Below are 26,947 nucleotides of genomic sequence, written 5' to 3' on the forward strand. Positions count from 1 at the left end.
GGAAGGACCACATAGATAATATTTTGGGGAAGGCGAGGCAAAGGTTGCGTTTCATTGGCAGGACACTTAGAAGATGCAACAAGTCCACTAAAGAGACAGCTTACACTACACTCGTTCGTCCTCTGTTAGAATATTGCTGCGCGGTGTGGGATCCTTACCAGGTGGGATTGACGGAGGACATCCAAAGGGTGCAAAAAAGGGCAGCTCGTTTTTTATTATCGCGTTATAGGGGAGAGAGTGTGGCAGATCTGATACACGAGTTGGGATGGAAGTCATTACAGCATAGACGTTTTTCGTCGCGGCGAGACCTTTTTGCGAAATTTCAGTCACCAACTTTCTCTTCCGAATGCGAAAATATTTTGTTGAGCCCAACCTACATAGGTAGGAATGATCATCAAAATGAAATAAGAGAAATCAGAGCTCGAACAGAAAGGTTTAGGTGTTCGTTTTTCCCGCTCGCTGTTCGGGAGTGGAATAGTAGAGAGATAGTATGATTGTGGTTCGATGAACCCTCTGCCAAGCACTTAAATGTGAATTGCAGAGTAGTCATGTAGATGTCATGTAGATGTAGATTAAAACTGTAAGCCAGACCGAAACTAGAACCTGGGACACTTGTCTTTCACAGGCAGGACTCAAGTCTCGTCCTCACAGATGTACTTCCTCCAGTACCTCATCTCCTACCCACCAAACTCCACGGACGTTCTCCTGCATAGCTTGCGTGACAAACGCTCATGGAAGGAAGTGCATTGCAGATACATGCTTTACCCACAGCCTGGGGTATGTCTCCGAGATGAATTTTCACTCAGCTCTGCAGCTGAGTGTGCGCTCTTCTCCGCAATAACCTTTGTTCCATGAGTGCTAGTCGCGCAAGGTATTCAGGAGAGCTTCTGTGAAGTTTGGAAGGTAGGAGACGAGGTACACCGGCCGCGGTGGCCGAGCAGTTCTAGGCGCTTCAGTCCGGAACCGCGCGACTGCTACGGTCGCAGTTCGAATCCTGCCTCGGGCATGGATGAGTGTGATGTCCTTAGGTTAGTTAGGTTTAAGTAGTTCTAAGTTCTAGGGGACAGATGACCTCATATGTTAAGTCCCATAGTGCACAGACCAATTTTTTAGACGAGGTACTGGCTGAAGTAAAGCTGTGGGGGCGGGTAGTCGGCCGTGCTCTGGTAGCTCAGTCGGTAGAAATTGCCCACGAAAAGCAAAAGGTCTCAGGTTCGAGTCTTAGACAGGTACACAGATTTAAGCTGCGAGGAAGTTGCAAATCATCGCACGCTCCGCCGTAGAGTGAAAATTAATTCTGGAATGATGGTATTGCTGACAAGTGTAAAGCTCGTTATCCAATTTAAACCAGTTCATGCAAAGGAACTGAATACGTCACATTTGTTGATTTAATCTAATGAGACAATAACTGAAGTAGAACGAAAAACCAGTCCAAATTGCAAATTTTTGCTTTTTATTCATTCGATGACTAGATTCGGGCCGAGATCAACTTTCATATCATCATAACAAACTCGGAAATGCCGTTTTATACTTTGCTATGATGATTTGGAAATGGATCTCGGCCCGAAACTAGTCATCCAAGGAATAAAAACTAAAAATTTGCAACTTGGACTGGTTTTTCGTTCTACTTATTAACTGAAGTTGCTCACCCAAGGTACTCCGGCATGCTCGAAGTTCGTAATAACTGAAATCTTTTTTTTTCTTTTTTTTTCTTCACTTCAAGTAACAGGAATATGCCTATTACAATATGCACCGTTACCTCTATTATTCGAGATCTTTTCACCTTCTGAATTTCTAGTTTCTTATTTTGAGAAACAGTCTCTCGTTCTCCATTCTTCTACAATCCAGTTTCCTTTATCAAATTCATTTTCCTTTCTAAGCCTAAAGATACAGAGATCATTTCTGGCATCACTATTTCTAATTCTGTCTGATCTTTCACAAGCTCTTCTCGTCAAACAACATTGCTGATGGTGTAGATATTTCTCTGTTGTCTGCACGTGACCCATAATTCGCTTCCATTTATCAGTATTGGAATTCCCATCGTTTTTGTAAAATTTCGTCACTGTTTCTTACTAGAGTTTTATTAATATCTATTTATTGTTCAACATTTGTCCCCGAACTTCGATAATTCGTATCTAAATCTTTATCGTAGCCGTAGGTAGTATCGTAACGGAAGTGATAAAAATAATTAACCTGTTGTGTCACTTACGTATTCAGAATTATGTTTACTATTGTAGTGCCTTTTACAATAAGTTCCATTAATTAAACTGCAGACCATTAAAGTTGCTACACCAAGAAGAAATGCACATGATAAACGGGTATTCATTGGACAAATATATTACACTACAACTGACATGTTATTACATTTTCACGCAATTTGGGTGCATAGATCCTGAGAAGTCAGTACCCAGAACAACCACCTCTAGCCGTAATAACGGCCTTGATATGCCTGGGCATTGAGTCAAACAGAAATTGGATGGCGTGTACTGCTACACCTGCCCATGCAGCTTCAACACGATACCACAGTTCATCAAGAGTAGTGACTGGCGTATTGTGACGAGCCAGTTGCTCGGCCACCATTGACCAGACGCTTTCAATTGGTGAGAGATCTGGAGAATGTGCTGGCCAGGGCAGCAGTGTAACATTTTCTGTATCCAGAAAGGCCCGTACAGGACCTGTAACATGCGGTCGTGCATTATCGTGCTAAAATGTAGGGTTTTGCATGGATCGAATGAAGGGTAGAGCCACGGGTCGTAATACATCTGAAATGTAACGTCCACTTTTCAGACTGCCGTCAATGCGAAAAACAGGCGACCGAGACGTGTAACCAATGGCACCCCATACCATCACGCCAGGTGCTGCGCCTGTATGGCGATGACAAATACACGCTTCCAACGTGCGTTCACCGTGATGTCGCCAAACACGGATGCGACCATCATGATTCTGTAAACAGAACCTGGATTCATCCGAAAAAATGACGTTTGCCATTCGTGCACCTTGGTTCATCGTTGAGTACACCATCGCAGGCGCTCCTGTCTGTGATGCAGCGTCAAGGGTAACCGCAACCATGGTCTCCGAATTGATAGTCCATGCTGCTGTAAACGTCGTCGAACTGTTCGTGCAGATGGTTGTTGTCTTGCAAACGTCCCCATCTGTTGACTCAGGGATCGAGACGTGGCTGCACGATCCGTTACAGCTATGCGGATAAAATGCCTGTCATCTAGACTGCTAGTGATACGAGGCAGTTGGGATCCAGCACGGTGTTCCGTATTACCATCCTGAACCTATCTATTCCATATTCTGCTAACAGTCATTGGATCTCCACCAACGCGAGCAGCAGTGTCGCGATAGGATAAATGGCAATCGCGATAGGCTACAATCCGACCTTTATCAAAGTAGGAAACGTGATGGTACGCATTTAACACCGGTGAACTGCTGTTTGTGTATAAGAAATCGGTTGGAAACTTTCCTCATGTCAGCACGTTGTACGTGTCGCCACCAGCGCCGACCTTGTGTGAATGCTCTTGAAAGCTTATCATTTGCCTGTCACAGCATCTTCATCCTGTCGGTTAAATTTCGCGTCTGTAGCACGTCATCTTCGTGCTGGAGCAATTTTAATGGCCAGTAGTGTATATTCTCCTCTGATAGTGTCATTTCACATTCTTTAAAAATTTCCCCCAGAGACATAGTTACAGGAAAAAACTTTTCGTTTCGTGATAAGATATTCCAGAAAGAAGGTATCAATCTGCAGAGGAGTGCAAGACTTACTGTTACATTAATACTGTTCGTCACATGGACCCTGGAACCAGAGCCGCCTTCCTGGGTTCAGTTCCCGGCAAGGTCAGGGATTTTCTCTGCCTCGTGATGACTGGGTGTTGTGTGATGTCCTTAGTTTAGTTAGGTTTAAGTAGTGCTAAGTTCTAGGGGACTGATGACCATATATGTTAAGTCCCATAGTGCTCAGAGCCATTTGAACCAGAGCCGCCATTTTTATATGGGAACACCGCCAGCAAAACACGCCGTTCAGGTGGCTGACAGTAGACCACGGGAGTCGGAATGAGACCGGTACACAGTTCGAATCCCAGCACGGCTCGGATACGCGTGTTATTTGTTTCGTGTGGTAACGTACTGAAGAGGTTTGTTTTGTTGCTTTTGCGCAGGACCTGCTGACGTTTTCTGAGGAGGACATCAGGGACCTGGGCGTGAAGAACTCGGCGCACCGCGCCCGGATCGTCTCCAGCCTGGTGGCGCTGCGGGCCAAGTACGAGAAGAGTGAGTACCGCAGTACAGTACCGCAGCCCTAGTACAGTACACTGAGTTCCGCATCACATGCTGTAATTACAGGGTGACAATTGTTGAACTAAAACGAAATTTTCACTCTGTAGTGGAGTGAGCGCTGATATGAAACTTCCTGGCAGATTAAAACTGTGTGCTGGAGCGAGACTCGAACTCAGGACCTTTGCCTTTCACACTTGCCCGCGAAAGGTCCTGAGTTCGAGTAACGCTCCAGCACACAGTTTTAATCTGCCAGGAAGTTTCATATCAGCGCACACTCCGCTGCAGGGTGAAAATTTCATTCTGGAAACATGCCCCAGGCTGTGGCAAAGCCATGTCTGCGCAATATCCTTTCTTCCAGGAGTGCTAGTTCTGCAAGGTTCTCAGGAGAGCTTGCAACTGAACTCGGGCTCGTTCACTACCTATTTTTCACGTTGCTCATCTGTAAAGGGGGTTTGTAGTGAACGGTTGCATTTGCGCCCCTGTTATTGAGTCATATATTGGCTAGCTTTTCAACAACAGTGAATTGAATTATACATGTTCAGATTGAAACTTATTTATTCAAAAGAAGCACTTTAACTCTATGGCCATGCATTTTTAAGGTCACAAATAAGTTCGATCTGTACAAATAATAATCGGTGCAATTCGTACACTGTTTGTCTCACACCCACACACTTTCACTTTGTTCCTTCGCATACACTGCCGTACATGCTTGCACTCGCAGCACTTTGCCACTTCCAACTTGCCACCACAACGGACAACGACCAAAGACCCGATTTTCCCGCTCATATCCACAATCCTGAGTTGGGTCACATGACACTACATTAGTCAAAATAATCCATAAACATGGCCACAATTAATTTACAATGTTTTGTAAGATTTAAATACTTAAATCTAATTACGTTATAAAATTTTACACATTTATCACCACACCTTTATAATTCGTTGCAATTAAAGGAAAACCAAAACACTATGCAACGGAACTACAGCGCCCATCAAACACAAAACAAGTATTTTCCGGTCTATTTTGCCCAGCATATTATCTCTGCTGCTGCGCTTTAAATTTAAATTATTAACTACATGAAAGAGCTCCATATTATCCCCTGTTGCCTTACAATCTTCTGTGAAGTTTGGAAGGTAGGAGGCGAGGTACTGGCGGAATGAAAGCTGTGAGGAAGGGGCGTGAGTCGTGCTTGGATATCTCAATTGGTAGAGCATTTGCCCGTGAAAGGCAAAGGTCCTGAGTTTGAGTCTCGCTCCGGCCAGGAAGTTTCAATTATAGAACTATATAAAATAAAATCGTCATAACTTCTGAACGGTTTGCGTTAGGACGTTCAAACTGAACAGTTGGCCGCGTTGCACGATGGGAATTAGTATGATATGCATGGTTTGGTTTAGCGATGAAGCCTACTTTCGTTTGGATGGGTTCATCAATAAGCAAAGTTGGCGCATTTTGGAGACTGAGAACCCACATTTCGCGATCGAGAAGTCTCTTAACCCTCAACGGGTGACTTTGTGGTGTGTAATGTCCTGTCACGGCATAATCGGTGCGATATTTCTTGCTGGCACGGTGACTAACGAACGGTAGGTGAAGATTTAGGAAGATGATTTCATTGTGCAAAGTGACCTTGATTTCGACAAGATGTGGTTCATGCAAGATGGAGCTCTACCCTACCGAGGCAGGAGAGTGTCTGATGTTCTTGAGGAGCTCTCTGGGGACCGCATTCTCGCTCTGGGATGCCAAGAGACCAGAGGCATGGACCTCGATTGCCGCCATGTTCTCCGGATCTGAATAAGTGTAATACCATTTTGTGGGGCTATATTACAGACAAGGTATGCGGCAACAAACCCAAAATCTTTGCTGAGCTGAAAACAGCCATTCAGGAGGTCATCGACAGCTTCGATGTTCCGACACTTCAGCGGGTCATGCAGAATTTCGATATTCGTCTGCACCGGTTCATCGCCCATGATGGCAGGCGTATGGAGCATATCATAACCTAAATCCGAATACCTGTAGTGACGTTTACACGCTGAATACAGTCTGTGCACTCCGTACTTTGTTACTAATTTACGTTTTTTCGTACAGTTCAGTAATTGTCACTCTGTACTATTTGACAACTTAGACAAGTACCAGAGCAGACCGTGACTGCTCGACTTTCTACATCTCTTCTGTGAAAGAATAATACCACGGCGATTCACCAGAGCTGTCCACATTTGCTGTAATTATTTGCAAATGAAATTGGTACACGCAAATATACAAAACTTATAAAAGCTGGTGTACCGAGACGGTTGCGTCACTTACAGCTGGGAAAACGCAGAAAGAGGAAACTGAATATTTATTTAAAATATTTTTTTAGGTGATACCTTATTCTCGTGTTCTTGATACTGAATCCAAATCAGACTCATTTTTTTTATAAGATGCGGTTTCAGCTAACTGCGATTTCATTTTAAATTAGAATATTAGCAAAACGCATGTAACGCATTTCATGATTTACAATGTCACATTTGCTGACACAGTGAGCAGTTTTTTACAGTACAGTGAATGTGTGCGCAGGCATTTGCCTTTAGGGGAACAGCGACCGTTAGAAATTAAAGTTGTGGAACAACCACAAGTCACGTGTAACTTTTTCTTTATGATTGACTCGACCAACGCGAGCGTCTTCAAAACTGTGGGTACACGATGTGTCACACCACCGTGCAATAAGATGAATTAGTAGGTTCAACTTGCAACATGTTAACTAGCATTACGTGGCCGGGGGCTACTCGTTAGGCGAATACTGGGCTGTGTATAGTGCCGCCGTCATATGTATGTAGTTCCGTTGTATGTAAAAATTTGGTGTGTGAACTTGCCCTCGCCCCCCCCCCCCCTGAAAACATCTGGCTAGTGTGTGATGCTGCTCCCCCCCCCCACCCCCCCACCCCCCAATTCCTGAAATCTTGGTTGTGGTGACAGACTGATCTGCAGCGTAGGTAAGTTCTGATCGCTAAATGTCGCAGCCTTCCCCAGTATGGAAACCACGAGCTACTTCTGGTCCGTAACTTCTGTGTTTCTCTGCGAGCCTGCAGAACTACGTGGTATGAACATTCACGTCTGCTTTGTAGGAACCTTAGCTTAATCGTGCTTTCGTGGCCGTGACGTCCATGCGATATCCGCCACGAAACAGTTTAAGTGTCGCGCTTTGTGTAATGTGTTAGAGTTGCATCGTATCTACACTTCATTCGTTGCTGTTGCGAATAACTGGGATAATATTCTACTTCCTGTCCACACGAATTCGAAACTTCAGAATTGATGTATTGTGACGTTGTGATGGAAACGTTTCCTGAGTGGGCAGTTGGAAGTGTTACATTAGTGCTACATTAGAGTTGTAGAACGCTACAATGAACCACACATTTGGGATTAACATGTCATTTCACTTGTGAAATTTCCTGGCGATGTGATTATATGCAAACGATTCGTTAAGCTGTGTTCATCGATTAAAGCAATATTCCTTGAACAGCTTGCAGTCCACATGTTTCAGTCGAGAAGCTCCTACGTGTAACAGAGGAATGACTTCTTCGAGCACTTGTTACCGAGTCCACAGAACGGACAAGTGCGAATTCCGAATCGTATGTGGGCGCATCTCCGATGAAGTTCAGAAACGAGCACTGAGGACCCTGGAAGTGAATATATGCAGACAGTAGCTTTTTCGCAATGCCTAGGGTCTGTCGCTTCCAGATGTTCGCCTATCCCTTGCAGGATACTTATCTGTCGCTTTAAAGAAATACACAAGTATACAGTAACGCTTACAACGCAATGACCAAAGACGATTCTTTTAAATTTTACTTCAAGTATATTTATTAGTGTTTGGATCGGTATATGGTTCGGATTGCGCATGAGACTTTAGGTCCAATTTCCCCGGTAGAATTACCGTAGTAGGTTAAGAACACGTAAATCTTCGAAGTGGCATCCAGTAACACTGAAACACCTTCAGCAGGAGTCCGAAAGTCCCTGTTGAGAGGATCTCAATACAATACGAATTTTCTACGGTGTTAATTGGATAGCTTTATCGTCAGGCGATCTGATAAAACGGAAAGAGTCCATCGCTAAGATGTAGACAGGTTAACTCATGGTTATCCAGTAGTTTTACGATTATGTTGTTTTTAAAAGAGTTGTTAAACTGAGATTGGGAATGTTTACACCGGATTCATGCGGCATAAGATAAGAAAGGACGAAAGGTAAGAAGTAACGAAGGTTAAGGTTTAGCGTCCCGGCGAGAATAAGATCATAAGGGACGAAGCTCAAGCTCCGAGTAGGACAAGTTGGGAAAGGAGTTCAACGGAGTCCTTTTCAAAGAAACGATGCCGGCATTCATCTTAAGCGACCTAATGAAGTCGCGGAAGACCTAAATCTGGATCTGTGCACGGGTATTTGAACCCCCGTCCTCTTGTATGGGATCCCTCTTGTCTTACGACCACGCCAGTTCGCTCGTTGTCAAGTTAGCACATCTCGATTGGTACCAAGGCGCCTGAGATGAAACTATTGTATTTTTAAATCGATAACTTGTATATTTAGTTCCAGTAAATACATCTGAAGGGGAAAAACACCTGTGTTTGGTCTGTATTGACCAGCTAACATCCCTGTATCTTCCACCAACGTGAAAGGAAGCTGATCACCATGCTAAAAAGGCTCCTGTAGGAATGCCTTTGGAAGCCATTTTTGTGTCTCTTGTTCTATGCTGCTATACTTTTTGCATCGTCAAGTGTAAGGCTGGTGTAAACACATACCAACTCAGCTCGCTCACCGATTTGCCGTCGGGTGCAGTGGACTTACACAACATGTCGAGAGGCCACTGGAAATACGCCCCACGTGTCTATCAGTTATTTCGTTGTTATTCTATCGTGAACGACACAGTGAATTACGCTAAAGCATTCAGAGTTTTCACTGTTTTTACTAATCCCCGTTTTAAATATTTAACACGTGTAGTTATTGTTTGAAATCTCAGTGGAGTGGCGCTTTCTCTGTCTGGCCAGTCACGATCGTGTGTGGTCTTGCTGTTCGTATGTGCAGTGAAAATATGTGAAGGTGATTCGTGTTTTGCAGTGAAATATGGACCCGTAAAACAGTTCAAAAACAGCGCGGGAAATAAATTCTGCTTAAAATGTTCGAGCTATATATGTAACATAAAAAATACGTCGCTGTCGACACAGCAGATATCATAAATATCCTCTGAATTTACCAGAGTTTCTGTACTGAGAGTATTAGGTGCTCGGAAAGAAAAACAGAACACAGGTAAACCGTCAACTCTTGAAATCTCGGCAGTACGTTTTTACATAACGCATACCTGTTGCAGCTGAAATATATCGTGTCTGCGACTGGTTGTTTTTGCTGTTCGTTTTCTTCCTTACATTCGTTTTCGGGATTGATCCCTTGTATAGATTATTACGGAGTTTTACCGTATATTATTTTATTGTATTTACAAAATTTGCTTAATGTTGGGCTATTACGATGCGTCAATGTTACATCTGTAACCTTAATCCTCTACTGGAGCAGATCATCAAAGTTACCGCAATAACAGTACGTACGCCACCAACAAGGCCTGATCTACATTCCACGGGATCAATTAACGCAGAGGAATACACAGTGTAATGATTACTTCCGTGTTAAACTTAGGATGAACAAAGTTGTTCTCTATATGTATGTATAAATGATATGGCGGGCAGGGTCGCGGCAACCTGCAGTTGTTTCCTGATGACGCCGTAGTGCACGGTAAGGTGTCGAGGTTTAGTGACTGTAGGGATGAGTATGAAGATCAAGCCTGTAATGTTCGGTTACAGTATTACTGGTGTCATGATTGACACAGTCAAGTCATTTAAATGTCAGGGCGCAACGTTGCAAAGCGATATGAGATGGAACGAGCTTGTGAGAACCGTGGTAGGTAAGGCGAAAGGACAATTTCCGTTCATTGGGAGAATTTTAGTTAAGAGTGGTTCACCTGTAAAGGAGACCACATATATGACGCTGGTGCGACCTATCGTTGAGTACTGCTCTAGTGTTTGGGATTCGTACCAGGTCGGATTGAAGAAAGTCATCTAAGAAATTCAGAGGTGGGCTAGATTTGTTCCCGGTAGGTTCGGACAACATGTAAGTGTTACAGAGATGCTTCGGAAACTGAAAGAGGAATCCCTGGAGGGAATTTGATTTTCTTTTCGAAAAACACTATTGAGAAAATTTAGAAAACCGGCATTTGAAGCTGACTGCAGAACGATTCTACTGCTGCCAACGTATGTTGTGCGTAAGTACAACGAAGATAAGATACGAGAAATTAGGGCTCATAAAGAGGCGTACAAACAGTCATTTTTCCCTCGCTCAATTTGCGAGTGGTAGTAGTAGTGGGACAGAGTACCCTCCGCCACGCACCGTACGGTGGCTTGCGGAGTATCTGTGGAGATGTAGATGTAGATACTGTACTTCGTTTGCTGCTCTTTACCAAACTCTGTCGTGGGCATCAGTCTGTCGAAATTCCTTCCTGCTCTTCTTTAGTATTCAAAACGTTGAAGCACAGGACACGACGTAATCAAAGTCATCTGATGCCTGGACACCTTAATAAACCGCACCCAAGGCGCACGACAGTGATACATGACTGCGGCCACTTTTGAGTCGACCGTTTGAAGACACATACGAATTGCCTCATTCATTTTCACGACGTAGGGTACGTTCCCAAAAGAAATGCTGGCGTGGCTTCCGAAAGTGCACTGAGAAGAAGTGCCATAAATCCTGACCGTCGAAAGATGTAATCACGTGTTTCTTAAACGCTGGTGAAAACCTGTTTTTTGGAGACTCTATTTAGACGTCTTACTAGTTCCTTGAAATGTTCTCACGAACAAAAACACGACAATATTTACACCAGGGACTTTCAGTCTCTGAAATAATTTCATCAAATTCGTAGTGTTGTCATCGTACGACTTGTGAATTAAAAAACAAAATTTCTATAGTCTTGCTTCAAGACTCGTGTCAGAGGCTTGAGGGTAATGTAATACTATTATAATACTTACACTGAACTCACCAGTTTTAATAATTTCTCCCCTTTTACGCTACTGAAGGAGATTTTCTTTTTGTCTGTTTTGGAAGTTGATTACTGACGAGATTCTGATCTTTCCAGTTTCGTTAAGTGCTTAATGGCGACTGCGATATGTTTTGAAAAGTGACACGCGAGGTGCATTCCAATAATAGATTGAATTATTCGATGTTCGTTCTCTACACGGCTTGTGAAACTTCTAGAGTCTAGAAGGCTGCACTTCTTTCGCTTATCTACTCCTTCAGAGGCCGTCTAGCATTTCTGTTACCTGAGACCGTAACCAGCTAGAGGGTTTTCCTGTCGGTAGCATTGTTGTTCGTATTTGTACAGTATCACCAGGTGTTTCAAACTGTAATTGACATGGATCTTCGTAATTTGTATGGAAGTCTATTAAGTATGACGTAACTAGCGTCTCGAAAAGTGCGGATTTGAAGAAGGTTCTAAAATTAAAATATTATAAAATTTCACTACGCTGTCTCCGGATTTACGTATCGATGTTTAGTGATTAAGTTTTTCTGTTACTTTCAAGAAATGTTGTCGGTGGTATCAGCCGCTCATTCTCACACCGCCCTGTTACGAAATTCAGCATTTCTGATTTTTCTTTCAAGAAGAAATCCTAGTTTGCGACATCCTAGTTTGGCATTACGTTTTCAAATGCTTTCTTCCTCAAAAATCAAAATCTTTTCCTGCAGCGTGCCAGTGTAACGGGTATTAAGCGTCGATATTTGTATATGTGGTACCTTAATATGCACAGACATTAGTGTTCAAAAAATGGCTCTGAGCACTATGGGACTCAACTGCTGTGGTCATTAGTCCCCTAGAACTTAGAACTACTTAAACCTAACTAACCTAAGGACATCACACACATCCATGCCCGAGGCAGGATTCGAACCTGCGACCGTAGCAGTCGCACGGTTCCGGACTGCGCGCCTAGAACCGCGAGACCACCGCGGCCGGCGACATTAGTGTGTTGGTTGTTTTTTCTCCGAATCGAACACTCTTCACACAAACATGTCACAGACTTTATGACCTGATGTTTTCTGCGCGGTTGTAACTACACCACTGAGTGTCCTACACCTGTCTGTATAGACTAGCTATAGACCAGGATTCCACATTTCATTTCATGACCTGCTGCCGAGGGAAAATTGGCATTAGTGGCTTGCTCTTGCCACACACACTTGAATATAATAACCATCCTAAAAACATACTACTCCTAATAGCTATTATTATTAGTGTGCAAATGAAGTAAATACTGATGTAACGTTGTTCAGTACACCATCCTCAGTCACCAATAAAAATATCTGCAGTTATATCACTAACATCCTGTATTCCGTTACAGACTTGTCTTCAACAGACGATTGCATGATCTCGAGTGAGGAAGCCACCACCTATATTCTGCACCGTACTTTACTCTGTCACCAGTAGTGCGTAGGGACTTCAGAAATTAGATTACACACGTTCCACTCTTAGACAAGCGTAGCTCATTCTCAGAAGAGAATAGATGTCCTGAAGCCACAGTTCCTTTGCTGCCCTATAACATGTGCACCACGATGTGCGATAGAAATAACATGGTTTCTGGAACGTACTCCAGAGTTGAGGCACACGGGGCAGTGCGATTGTTATGGAAAAACGTTTATTTTTGCTAATTAGCAGCATTACTCATCAGATGCGAATCTCAGTAGGTAGTGATCATTCCATCGTTAGAGATTATCTGCAGTATCGCAAATTGTGCTCACGCTGGCTTCCGTGATCACTATTACGTGACACAAAGGCGCAAGTTAACAAAGACTCTGGATTTCCTTTAATGTTTCTCCGCAATGATTTGGAAAGACACATCATTCCGGGAGATGAAATGTGGATCAACCACTTCACACCAGCAACAGAGAGAGCGTCTGTGGAATTGAGACACACTTCCTCGCCTCCGCTGAAGAAATGCAAAGTTACGCCATCACCAGGGAAGGTCATGGCCACCGTTTTCTTCTACTGTGAAGGAGTTGTGTACACAGAATTTACGGCAAAGAGCGCAAACATTAACGCCGATTTCTACTGCGCAACACCCACCGCGCAGCACAACGCCGTAAAGTGCAATAAGCGTGGATAATCAAGCAAAGGCATTGTTCTCCTGTACGACAATGCAACAGCCCACGCGGCAAGCGCGACGTAAACTTCGCTTCGACGTTTCGATGGGAGGTGTGGAAGCATTCCCCAGACAATGCTTAGGGCCTACAGAAAAAGGAAGGAAGATAATTAAAACAGAAAATGAAGAAAGGAAATGAAACAGTGGAAAGGGAGAGAGTGATATTAAACTGGCCATTTCTAAAATACAAGACATCCACATTGGTAGTTTCGACAGAAAGACAAAAATGCATATTAAAATCAACTTTCGTTGTCAGGAGTGAAATTTACATCCTTTCAGCAATGACTTCAGATCTCTTCTTTATGCATTGAGTATATAAGGATTTATCTCGTTACAAACAGGTACAGGTTCAAATGGCTCTGAGCACTATGGGACTTAACATCTATGGTCATCAATCCCCTAGAACTTAGAACTACTTACACCTAACTAACCTAAGCGCATCACACAACACCCAGCTATCACGAGGCAGAGAAAATCCCTGACCCCGCCGGGAATCGAACCCGGGAACCCGGGCGTGGGAAGCGAGAACGCAACCGCACGACCACGAGATGCGGGCACTGGTACAGGCTTTACAATGGTAGAAGAAGATTTATTAAGTGTTTGCTACGCAGTGAATATACAACTAGCACTAACTGGGATCAGGGGCATAACTGCAGTCATGGGAGCCCTGGGACAAATATCCCCATTTACACCTCAGCAAAACGTCGCCCACGCATCGTCTCTACAGTCCCCTCCCCCACCCAACAAACGCTACATAAAACGGACGTCTGTCACTTTCATCGTTGTACGTAACAAATACTGCACACAATGGAAGATAGATTTTAATTAAATAAAAAACCAAACTATTTATGGCAAGAATTTATATTCAGCTAGTAAGACAACTTATCACATTCAGAATAAAAATAAAAAAAATGAATTAATGACAACACATAATACTGCAAGGCTTTCCATTTATCCATAAGAGTACGAGGGGGTGGAGATCTCTTCTGAACAGCAGTTTGTAAGGCATCCCAGTCATGTTCAATAATGTTCATGAATGGGGAGTTTGGTAGTCAGCGGAAGTGTATAAAGTCAGAAGAGTGTTCCTGGAGCCACTCTGTACCAATTCTGGACGTGTGGGGTGTCGCATTGTCCAGCTAGAATTGCCCAAATCCGTCGAATTGCACAATGGACATGAATGTTCAAATGTGTATGAATTCGTAAGGGACCAAACTGGTGAGGTCATCAGTCCCTAGGCTTACACACTACTTAACCTAACTTATGCTAAGAACACCACACACACCCATGCCCGAGGGAGGATTCGATCCTCCGGCAGGAGTGGCCGCGCAATCCGTGACATGGCGCCTTAAACCGCGCGGCCCCTCCGCGCGGCGGACATGAATGGATGCAGGTGATCAGACAAGGTGCTTACGTACGTGTCACCTGTCAGAGTCGTATCTAGACGCATCAGGGGTCCCTTATCACTCCAGCTGCACACGCCCCACACCATTACAGAGTCTCCACCAGCTTGGTCCCCTGCTGACTTTCAGGGTCCATGGATTCATGATGTTCACTCCATACCCGTACACGTCTATTGGCTCGTTAGAATTTGAAACGAGATTTGTCCTTAGCGTTGCCTTGGAAGTACTCACTGAAGAAGTTATAAACCCTGCCGATGTAATATTTAAATTGTGATAGACCTTTCTTTCTCCTTCTGCTCTGTATATGCCACTCATGTAGGACGCTTCGCAAAAGCCGAAATACAGTATTTCCTCACATCCAGATCCATTCGTTCTATAGATTCAATTAATTGATATTCAAATTCTAATTCAGTTTGATGTGGGCAAAGGTGTAACTGCAGTAATTGACACCCAGGGCAATCGTGGACTTTGCAGCCCGAGCCTTCCATCCCATTTTTAATTTCGTTATAAAATTTCACCACCCCTTCATTCGTTTATTGAAGTCAACACGACTTAACAATTTCAATAAATCTATTTTGATGACACAGATCAAAATATGGAACAACGCACAGCCCGAAATCACACTGCTCGCAACAATAACGCGAATCGTTTTTCATTGATGACCAATGCAAAAGAAAGCAACATACGCAAAATCTAGTTTCTACACTTTCTGTGGGTTGTCTCGCTTGGCATAACGAGAGTGGATCCACTAGGTAACCGAAAACAGAAAGCAAGCGTGTCCGTAACAGGGAGGATAGGTCTTACGCAAATGTTACCCAACACAGTCCAATCCGAATCTCCTTCTCATTCCATTCAGACATCTCTGTTCTGTTGTCATTTTAGTGCCTCCCAATGCCTTGCGCTCTTTCTTTTTTCTTCATCTTTTAGTTACTATTACTACTGCTACTACTTTCCTTCTACCGTGTCCTACTTGATCTCCCCTTTTCACCTTTTCTTTTACCTTTCTTAATTTAATTTTGCCCATCACAAATCTGTGTCCAGGATGACCGACCCTAGTTACGCCACTGAGGCAAGCTAGGTAAGGTGGTAAATGATTCGCATATCTTTACCTCTCAAGGATTTATTTCACTGATCGAGTTTACTCATTTCTTCCCTATTTTTTTTCCTTTCTTTCCTTGGTGCGCCGTGGATTCCTTGACCTTAGGGATCCTGCGGGTTTGCTCCAGGTGCCTCAACCTACGTAACCCCCACCCCTGCTGTTATCCCTAGACAGTTCCTTTAATTGTGCGGTCCTCTAAGAATAAACGACTTGAGGCAGTTCTCAACAATACAGCGGTCCCTGCAACGACCCGTACCGTTGCTGAGCAACAGTCTGAGACGAGATGACTGGCGATCGACATGAAGGTGTCCGTGGCCAGTCTGCGAAATCTCAAGAAAACCTTCAAATGGAGGAAGAGCACCTGGCAAGGTAAGCTAATAACAAACATCTGAGTTTGCCAATCCGTGACACTCAAAAGATAGGCGTCAAATCGATTGCACACCGCGGATTATGCGGGCGGACGACATATATTTTCCCACACAATTAAGTGTAACGAATATGTAGATCTTGGACACTACAGATATGTTCAGAATAATTATTTTTTACGCTCATCATTTAGACTGTTCATCATGACTTGTCTGAAGCATTGTGTACCGAAGGAGCACGAACTTTATATTGGAAGGTCGGAATACTGCACATTGATTATTCTTGTACCAAGTTTCCAAGGCAAGTGAAGTGCATTTCTGCCTTCACTCGCTCAATTAATGTTCCACAACTCGAGTGCACCACTTGAGACACGTTTTCAACGAATATGTCGTAAGACATAACAAAATTTTCATATCAATTTTAACGCGCTATAGAGTGATTTTTAAGCTTTTTCATCCATTATGCCATTTAAATCGTAGAAGTCTTAAAATGTATGGATATGAAAAGACTCAAATACTGTTTGAAAGTGTTGTTTGCGCTGTAGTGTAGCTGTAGAGTAGATCGGCCTTATCGCCTTTGTGATACTGCAGTTACGGTCCTCACTGTGTCTCTATTCACACGGCTTGTCGTCTCCCTGGTGCTGAATCGGTAGAGCTCGCTGGATTTCGAACGGCCAATATTTTATTCCATTCGCTGACAACTTTTCTGATCAAGCAATATTAATCGCAATAGACCTGATGTTATTCGTGTCTCTGCTTGATACTGTGGTTCATTTCGGTGATAAACAATTTATAGCTATTAGAAATGACTTGTACACGACCTCGGCGTGGGTGGCCGAGCGTTTCTATGCGCTACAGTCTGGAATCGCGCGACCGCTACGGTCGCAGGTTCCAATCCTGCCTCGGGCATGGATGTGTGTGATGTCCTTAGGTTAGTTAGGTTTAAGTAGTTCTAAGTTCTAGGGGATTGATGGCCTCAGATGTTAAGTCCCATAGTGCTCAGATCCATTTGAACCATTTTGCTATTTACCTAAAGAAACTTATTGAAACAGTATAAAATTTTGGTGCTACCGTTTATGAGTTCATTATTTAGCTTTACAGAAGTTTACTCAGTCTTACGACTCTTCCTTCGTGCCTCATTTTTTGGATTCCGTGCCTCAATCTGTAAAAAAAAGGACCCCTATAGGATCGCTTCGTTGTATGTCTGTTTGGCTGTTAAGATCATTTTTCCCTAGAACGTAAGTGAACGGAATCAAAAGATATGGCCATTTATTGATTGGCGACTCCATAAAGTGCTGTGTGCACAACGACCATATACGTGAAATTAGAAGGAAGGTCAGCGTTGGCCGTAATTTTGATGATTTTTATTGACAGCAAAATCAGTTTTCAATCACATAGTTATAATCATCAGTGCTGTAGTGCGATCTTTTCATAACTTTGGTTACTGATAATAACTTTATACCAATGTGTATGAGTTTAATTGGTATATTACAGCACTGAAGATGATCACTATGTGATTGAAAATCAATTTTTCTGTCAATAAACCATCAAAATTACGGCCAACGCTGACCTTCCTTCTAATATGACCATTTATCTCACATGTTTTGATACTCGAAAACTCACTCATCAAAACTGTGCTTCCCTTTTACTTAGAACCATGAAATTTGGCAAGAAGCAAGGTTTCACAATACAAGTAAAAGAAAAAACTAGAAAATAGTTAATTTGTTATTATATCACATGAACTACCTTTTTTTGTCCATCTGTCTGTCTTTTCGTCTGTTCAGATCCTTTTTCTTCGAACAGTTTGGCGTATGGAGCTCAGATTTGTGTCACATACTAAGGACTACGGTCTCTTGACGATGTAAAAAAATTTAAACTTCTAAGTTACTGAAGTCAAAAGGTACGGCGCAAAAACTCAATCACATAGGGTGCTTCCCGTTGCCCTATAATCATGAAATTTGGCAAGAAGGAAGGTTTCACAGAACAAGAATGGAAAATATGCGAAAATTGTTTATTTGTGATTGTATCACAGGAAAAAATATTCAGTTTGTCATTTTTTATCCGTCTGTCTGCTTGTCGGTCTTTTAAGGTATCTTTTTATCTGGAACAGGCTGGCGTAAGAAGTTCAGATTTATGTCACATACTAAAGTCTAGAGACTTCTGGCGGTGTAGAAAAACTGACTTTCTAAGTTACTGCAATCAAATAATACGGCCATTTATGACACACATTTTGATACTCGCTAACTCAATCATCAAAATCTTTAGGGTACTCCCCGTTGACCTAGAATCACGAAATTCGGCAAGAAGGAAGATTTCACAGTACAAGTAAAGTGAAAAAGCTGGGAGTTGTTAAACTGTACTTATAGCACGCAGAAAATATCTTCTGTCAAGTGAACACGCATTGCATTCATCATCCGTCATTCCTGCATGCAAACGTATAATATAAGTTGAGTCATATATTTGTTAGTAGATAAAAAATGTTTTATTAAATCATGTCTCTCTACATATACAAACAGAAGATACCTGCTCGCTTGTATTTGTATGTCCGGGCTAGTCTGAGGAACTAACATAGAGATTTTGATACGGTCTTGGGATACGCAGGACCAGTATATTGCCAGTATCGATGTCCATAACAGGCAAAAAACTGGAGATTCTCGATTGCCAGTATTTATGAACTTATATAAGTAAGTCTGTACAGAACCCTCAGTGCGCGAGTCCTACACGTACTTGGCCAGTTTCTCGCCGTATTCCAAATAATTCTGATGTTGTTGCTGGAGAAATTTATTTTCTCTTGAAAGTGCAATATGCGGAACACTCGGGTTGTATTTGGGAGTACAGCGATTCAGATCTCCGTCCATCTACTCATAGATAGGTTATTGGTCGTTTCCGTAAATCGATTAAGGAAATGCCAGGATGGTTCCTTCCGAACGGTCACGGCCGGTTTCCTTCCTCATTCTTCCCAATCTGAGACGAAGGCGTCTCTAATGATGTCGACGTAAACGATTTGTGAGACCCTAATCTTCCGTCCTGGTAAATGCCACATTTTTTCTATTCAGTAATACTGCTTGGAATTCGTAATTTGATTTAACGCTGTAATCACTGATGTCCGATAACGCTTGTTCTCATTTTCCATACTCGGCTCTTCTCACACAGGTCAACTTTCTAGGACAACAGTTTTCGAAGTAGTTCGCCCATGCCTATGTTGTGGAAATTATATATTTTTCTTTAATGCCCACCGTGTCGTGTATATCTTTCAAGCCCGTATTTCGCGATTGCATGTCGACGTACTCAGTTCCTCTTTCACTGATTTGCCTTGTCATTTAACTACAAGTATGGGCACACTGCTATAATCTCGATGTACCTATACAGCTGATATCAATAGAAGAGCCAATGGTTCACGCAACTCTCGTTGTAAATTGTATCAGGAGAGATACATTGTATGACAATGCAAGGGATTTAAAGACTTCTGTATAACAGATACACTCTAAAAAATATATAAATTAAATCTTCATTTAATATTACCCCACACTATTTGATAGTCACAAAAATGTTTAAGCATGAGTCGGATTGTTTCAAGAATAATTCAGGATCACCAGCGGGATCCATGTACGTTGTGTTCATTACTATGAACTGTTGACGAATGTCTACAGCAAAACCTGCAGCATGCACCTGAAAAATCTAAGAGTATCAACGTTTACATGTTTATATTTCTTCTGAAATAAGTGATAGCTGCTCCTTCGACTTCATTTCGTGCCTACACATATTCTGACGTAAAGTCAAGGGAGGTAATGACAATGGCACTAAAGTGCCCACCGCCACACACCGTTGGGTGGCTTGCGGAATATAAATGTAGATGTAGATTACGTACAGTGTTTTCACAGCTTCAGCAACTACATCACAGTACTTTTGTTCCTGTATTTCGTGTTGTACATTTTGCTCACTGCATACACAGTCATACATAAAAGTCATGTTGACGAAATCAATGTATTTATTCAAAGTAGTCTCCCCCTGAATCAAAATACAGTTGAAATCATTTTAAAAGTGTTTTTTTGGAGTTGCATTTAGTATCGCAGTACAGTTTTCGTAGATGTCTTTAACTGCGTCATAACGGTGTCCTATCCTTGTGAACTTCAATTTGGTGAACAACCAAAACTCGACAGGGTCAAATTCAGCGAAAACGGGTGATTCAGTGTTGTCATCCATTTTCTGGCCAATAATTCGTGCACAGTCTTCGCTTTGTAGTCTGCGGAGCCGTCATGAAGGAGCAACCAGGAACCTGCCTTTCAGTATCCGGGTCGATGGCCACCAATTATCGCCCATAAACGCTGGAGGACTCAAAAAACATTATGTTACTTCACTCCTGCATTGACATTTTCTAACGAGTGTAAGACAAGTACTGTTACACTCGCGGCCGATATGCTTGCTGCAGCAATGCTAGCTAGAGCGCTTTGACCTCCTACACACCGGCTTTTGAAACTTCAAGGATCGTAACGCCGCATCTCGCCACGAGATAGCATTGGAGTTTGGAATTTCACAAAAGCTGCGTATTACACGTTTCATCATCGGTGTGAAGAAATTTTCGCAAAAATAAAGATAAATGCGGTAAAAAATCGAGTAAATCATAATTACATTATTCCTCTGTAATGAGCCACCAGCGGCCAAAGCTCTACATCTACAAACATACTCCGCAAGCTACCATATGGTGCATGGTGGAGGGTACCTTGTATCTCTGCTCGTCATTCCCTTTCCTGTTCCTCTCGCAAATGGTGCGATGGAAAAAACTACTGTCTAAAACCTATTCGTACAAGACCTAACTCCTCTTGTCTTCGAGTTCCTCATGCGAAATTTATGGAGACGGCAGCGCCACCGTTCTCCAGCCAGCCGCCAAATTTCCTCAGTAGCGTTTCCCGGAAAGATTGTCACCTTGCCTCCAGCGATTCCTATTTGAGCTCACGAAACATGTCCTTAATACTCGCATGTTTACCAAACCTGCCGGTAAGAACCTAGCATTCCGCCTCTAAATTGCTTCGACGTCTTCTTTTAATCCAACTTGGTGGGGACCCAAGCCCAGTCGGCAGTACTCAAGAACCCATCACACTACAGTACACGGTCTCATTTATAAATGAGCTACACTTTCCTAGAATTCTCCCATTAAGCCCAAGTCCACCATTCAGCTTCTCTACTAGCGTCCTTACGTGCTCTTTCAATTTCATCTCGCTCTGTAACATTACGCCTACATATTTTACTGTCTTGAGTGTGTCAAACAGCACACCACCAACACAGTACTGAAACATTACAGGTCTGTTTTTCCTATTCGCCTGCAGTATCTTACATTTTTATGTATTCAAAGCAAAGTGCTATGCATCGCACCAGATATGAATACTGTCTAAATGAGCCACAAATACACAGCGACACTTTATCGTACCCTACAGCGTCATCAGCAATTATTATGTACCTACAGAAGAAGAGCAGTCCTGTCACACACTTTCCTGGGGCACTCGTCAAAGTAGCCCTGTCTCTGATGAACACCCTCTGCCCAGGACAACGTCGTATTGTTACTTAAGAAAGTCTTCAAGCCACCTACACCAAAATACTAAGAAAGCATTCCAGGACAACCTCGTAAGTTATGTCGGCGCAGCGGCTCAAGAACTAAGCTTTGCAGGAGTTACAAAAACGTGTTTCATCTCAAATTTTTGACACGTATTCTCTCAATGTGTTTTAGCTAGATTACGTTGACATATAGACGATAAGCAGAAGTTTATCTTTTATATTATTATCAGAACTATAGACAGCAAACCGTTCTGAGATAATGATCTGAAATAATGTCCTAATACGATTGAGTCAACCATATCGAACCAGTTAGAGAATGAAGCTACCAAATTTTCACAAAAAAGTGTCACGATTCAAACTTGACTAATGTAGGGTCGTCACTGAAAATTAGAGTTCGGAAACAAAGGAAAATGTCAGTAATGTCTCAGGAAATCATGTTGAATAGCAACCAAAAAAACAATCGGGAAAAATTCCAAAATTAATGTCCCTTAAACTAGAGAAACAGGAATAAACTTTAAAAAAAGAAAAAGTCTTTCCCATTGCGCTTGGCAGTGCTAAATCTGCAATTTAGTAAGATCGCAGACAGTCATTGCTAGTAATAAGCAAGAATTCTGCAATAAATATAAAATATACACTCGCCTATGTATGCATCACATTGTGCTAAAAAGGTGTTCACACAGAAAGATAATAATATTTCGTGCATTTCTGGAAGGTCCTTCCTCCAGGAGAAGGCGCAGATTGGCAGGGACTACCACTGTATACTATTCTAAGAACAGCAAAACTACGTTCCGTATGCTGAATGCGGAGGTTAATTCAAATTTCAATAGGTTGTGACCGAACTTCTAGAAGACAGTTGTACCCTCCATGGAATATTGAAGAAGAGAAGTGAAAAGTCACGCAAAGGTAACATTCATTCCTGCTAGTTATTCCGAAATCAGATTTAACTCAAACAATTCATGCGAAATGACGATCCATGATTTCACTTATGGAATTATAAACTACGCTGTTGCCTAAGTTCGTCATGATGAAAATGTGTGGCTCTTCCCCGATGGCCAGTCTTCAATGGAAGTGTTACAGTTAAGAACAAGACCAAAAAGTGGAATACTTGTCACCGACTAAAACATTCCTAGCTGCATTGTACATTCCAGACAGGGGCGTGATCCAACAAGGTGCCCATGGCGCACGAAAGAAAGGAAAGAAAATAAAGAGAAAACTGAAATTGAAATAAATCATTAGTAAAGTCCATCAATCAAGTAAAATCTTTTGGTTTACTGACATAACCAAATCTGTTTCCTGGAAATCCTTAACAGGTAAAGACACACGAATAATTTACTTCCTTTACCGATACGACTTTCTTTAGCCAGGTCGAACATCACTTAATTGAGACCATACAGCGAAAAGGCCCAGCTGTGAGTAAACGTTGAGGCCATGCTGTTCTACATCTACATCTACACCTACATGACTACTCTGCAATTCACATTTAAGTGCTTGGCAGAGGGTTCATCGAACCACAATCATACTATCTCTCTACTATTCCACTCCCGAACAGCGAGCGGGAAAAACGAACACCTAAACCTTTCTGTTCGAGCTCTGATTTCTCTTATTTTATTTTGATGATCATTCCTACCTATGTAGGTTGGGCTCAACAAAATATTTTCGCATTCGGAAGAGAAAGTTGGTGACTGAAATTTCGCAAAAAGGTCTCGCCGCGACGAAAAACGTCTATGCTGTAATGACTTCCATCCCAACTCGTGTATCAGATCTGCCACACTCTCTCCCCTATAACGCGATAATACAAAACGAGCTGCCCTTTTTTGCACCCTTTGGATGTCCTCCGTCAATCCCACCTGGTAAGGATCCCACACCGCGCAGCAATATTCTAACAGAGGACGAACGAGTGTAGTGTAAGCTGTCTCTTTAGTGGACTTGTTGCATCTTCTAAGTGTCCTGCCAATGAAACGCAACCTTTGCCTCGCCTTCCCGACAATATTATCTATGTGGTCCTTCCAACTGAAGTTGTTCGTGATTTTAACACCCAGGTACTTAGTTGAATTGACAGCCTTGAGAATTGTACTATTTATCGAGTAATCGAATTCCAACGGATTTCTTTTGGAACTCATGTGGATCATCTCACACTTTTCGTTATTTAGCGTCAACTGCCACCTGACACACCATACAGCAATCTTTTCTAAATCGCTTTGCAGCTGATACTGGTCTTCGGATGACCTTACTAGACGGTAAATTACAGCATCATCTGCGAACAGTCTAAGAGAACTGCTCAGATTGTCACCCAGGTCATTTATATAGATCAGGAACAGTAGAGGTCCCAGGACGCTTCTCTGGGGAACACCTGATATCACTTCAGTTTTACTCGATGATTTGCCGTCTATTACTACGAACTGCGACCTTCCTGACAGGAAATCACGAATCCAGTCGCTCAACTGAGACGATACCCCATAGCTCCGCAACTTGATTAGAAGTCGCTTGTGAGGAACGGTGTCAAAAGCTTTCCGGAAATCTAGAAATACGGAATCAACTTGAGATCCCCTGTCGATAGCGGCCATTACTTCGTGCGAATATAGAGCTAGCTGCGTTGCACAAGAGCGATGTTTTCTGAAGCCATGCTGATTACGTGTCAATAGATCGTTCCCTTCGAGGTGATTCATAATGTTTGAATACAGTATATGCTCCAAAACCCTACTGCAAACCGACGGCAATGATATAGGTCTGTAGTTAAATGGATTACTCCTTCTACCCTTCTTGAACACTGGTGCGACCTGCGCAATTTTCCAATCTGTAGGTACAGATCTATCGGTGAGCGAGCGGTTGTATATGAGTGCTAAGTAGGGAGCTATAGTATCAGCGTAATCTGAAAGGAACCTAATCGGTATACAATCTGGACCTGAAGACTTACCCGTATCAAGCGATTTGAGTTGTTTCGCAACCCCTAAGGTATCTACTTCTAAGAAAGTCATGCTAGCAGATGTTCGTGTTTCAAATTCTGGAATATTCCATTCGTCTTGTCTGGTGAAGGAATTTCGGAAAACTGCGTTCAATAACTCCGCTTTAGCGGCACAGTCGTCGATAACAGTACCATCGGCACTGCGCAGCGAAGGTATTGACTGCGTCTTGCCACTTGTGTACTTTACATACGACCAGAATTTCTTCGGATTTTCTACCAAATTTCGAGACAATGTTTGGTTGTGGAACCTATTAAAGGCATCTCGCATCGAAGTACGTGCCAAATTTCTCGCGTCTGTAAATTTTAGCCCATCTTCGGGATTTCGCGTTCTTCTGAACTTCGCATGCTTTTTCCGTTGCCTCTGCAACAGCGTTCGGACCTTTTTTTGTGTACCACGGGGGATCCGTTCCATCTCTTACCAATTTATGAGGTATGAATATCTCAATTGCTGTTGCTACTATATCTTTGAATTTGAGCCACATCTCGTCTACATTCGCATAGTCAGTTCGGAAGGAATGGAAATTGTCTTTTAGGAAGGCTTCTAGTGGCACTTTATCCGCTTTTTTAAATAAAATTATTTTGCGTTTGTTTCTGATGGATTTGGAAGAAATGGTATTGAGCCTAGCTACAATGACCTTGTGATCACTAATCCCTGTATCAGTCATGATGCTCTCTATCAGCTCTGGATTGTTTGTGGCCAAGAGGTCAAGTGTGTTTTCGCAACCATTTACAATTCGCGTGGGTTCGTGGACTAACTGCTCTAAATAATTTTCGGAGAATGCATTTAGGACAATCTCGGAAGACGTTTTCTGCCTACCACCGGTTTTGAACAAGTATTTTTGCCAACATACCGAGGGTAGGTTGAAGTCCCCACCAACTATAACCGTATGAGTGGGGTATTTATTTGTTACGAGACTCAAGAAGAAGTTAAACAAGTATCTCCTCTGTGTTTCGAAACAGTTGACCATATCTATTACACCGAAGAGCCAAAGAAACTGGTGCATCTGCAAATATCATGTAGGGCCTCGGCGAACACGCAGAAGTGACGCAACACGATGTGACATGGACTCGAGTAATGTCTGGAGTAGTGCTGGAGGGATTCGACACGATGAATCCTGCAGGGCTGTCCGTAAATCCGTAAGACTACGATGGCGTGGAGATATCTTCTGAACAGCACTTGCAAGGCATCGCAGATATGCTCATTAAAGTTCACGTTTGATGGCCAGCGGAAGTGTTTAAACTCAGAAGAGTGTTCCAGGAGCCACTCATGAGCAATTCTGGATGTGTGGGTTGTCGCATTTTTCTGCTGAAATTCCCAAGTCCGTGGGAATGCAAAATGGACAAGAATGGATGCAGGTGATCAGATAGGATGCTTACGTATGTGTCACTTGTCAGAGTGGTATCTAGATATATCAAGGGATCCATATCACTCCAACTGCACACGTCCCACACCATTACAGTCCCTACCAGATTCAACACAGTTCTGCTGATATGCAGGGTCCATGAATTCGTGAGGCTGTCTCCATACCCGTACACTTCCATCCGCTCGATACAATTTGAAACGAGAATCGTCCGACCAGGAAACATGTTTTCAGTCATCAACAGTCCAATGTCGGTGTTGAGGGGACCAGGCGAGGCGTAAGGCTTTGTGTCATGCAGCCACCAAAATGGTTCAAGTTGCTCTAAGTACTGTGGGACTTAACGTCTGAGCTCATCAGTCCCCTAGACTTAGAACTATTTAAACTAAGCCAAGGACATCACACACATCCACGCCCGAGGTAGCATTCGAACCTGCGACCGCAACAGCAGCGCGGTTCCGGACTGAGGCGACAGCGGCCGGCTAGTCATCAAAGGTACACGAGTAGGCCTTCGGCTCCCAAAGCCCATATTGATGATGATGTTTCGGTGAATGGTTCCCACGCTGACACTTATTGATAGCCCAGGATTGAAATCTGCAGCAATTTGCGGAAGGGTTGCAGTTCTGTCACGCTGAACGATTCTCTTCTGTTGTCGTTGGTCCCGTTCTTGCAGTATCTTTTTTCGGCCGCAGCGATGTCGGTGATTTGATGTTTTACCGGATTCCTGATATTCACGGTACACTCGT

General features: G+C 42.9%; 1 protein-coding gene across 2 annotated transcripts in view; it reads left to right on the plus strand.

The window, feature by feature from the left end:
• LOC126272054 (SH2 domain-containing protein 3C) overlaps positions 1-26,947 on the plus strand; it is a 950,261-nt gene that overhangs the window by 359,715 nt on the left and 563,599 nt on the right. For both annotated transcript variants that reach the window (XM_049974570.1, XM_049974571.1), the window contains exon 3: positions 4,161-4,272. In XM_049974570.1, coding sequence (XP_049830527.1) covers positions 4,161-4,272 — 112 coding nt within the window. The remainder of the gene's footprint in view (positions 1-4,160; positions 4,273-26,947) is intronic.

The sequence above is a fragment of the Schistocerca gregaria genome, chromosome 5 (assembly GCF_023897955.1).
Source record: "Schistocerca gregaria isolate iqSchGreg1 chromosome 5, iqSchGreg1.2, whole genome shotgun sequence".
Lineage (NCBI taxonomy): Eukaryota > Metazoa > Arthropoda > Insecta > Orthoptera > Acrididae > Schistocerca > Schistocerca gregaria.